This window comes from Penaeus monodon, chromosome 24 (genome assembly GCF_015228065.2).
Source record: "Penaeus monodon isolate SGIC_2016 chromosome 24, NSTDA_Pmon_1, whole genome shotgun sequence".
Lineage (NCBI taxonomy): Eukaryota > Metazoa > Arthropoda > Malacostraca > Decapoda > Penaeidae > Penaeus > Penaeus monodon.
The window spans coordinates 36,304,892-36,305,227 of NC_051409.1; the positions used below are offsets into that span (position 1 = coordinate 36,304,892).

Consider the following 336-nt stretch of genomic DNA (forward strand, 5'->3'; position numbering starts at 1 on the left):
CTGAAGATTGTTCATAAATAAAGCCATTATATTTAAAGTAAAATGTTTCTTTGATATTGTTTTATCAGATGATAATAAAGACTATCCTAAATATTGAATTTCATTTACTAAAATTTCTCTAACATATATCTTGCATATTCCTTTTCCATGCTAGCAGGTACACGTTGTAAGTATTTATGTGCATTGGTTTAATTAGAACCAAAATTTCTGGATGTAAATAGTCTGGGTACATTCATCAAACTTTAAACTATGGTCTCTGTAAAATGATTAACAAATACACAAAATGGCTTGTGAAAAAAAAAGATTGTATTTTTTTTATGTATGGTCCCATAGTCT

General features: G+C 26.8%; 1 protein-coding gene across 1 annotated transcript in view; it reads left to right on the plus strand.

Annotated features, from left to right (window-relative positions):
• The window catches only part of LOC119588756, a gene marked incomplete in the record, with an annotated part of 62,293 nt that overhangs the window by 61,692 nt on the left and 265 nt on the right, over window positions 1-336 (plus strand). The window contains 1 exon segment of the mRNA XM_037937395.1: window positions 155-166. Coding sequence (XP_037793323.1) covers window positions 155-166 — 12 coding nt within the window.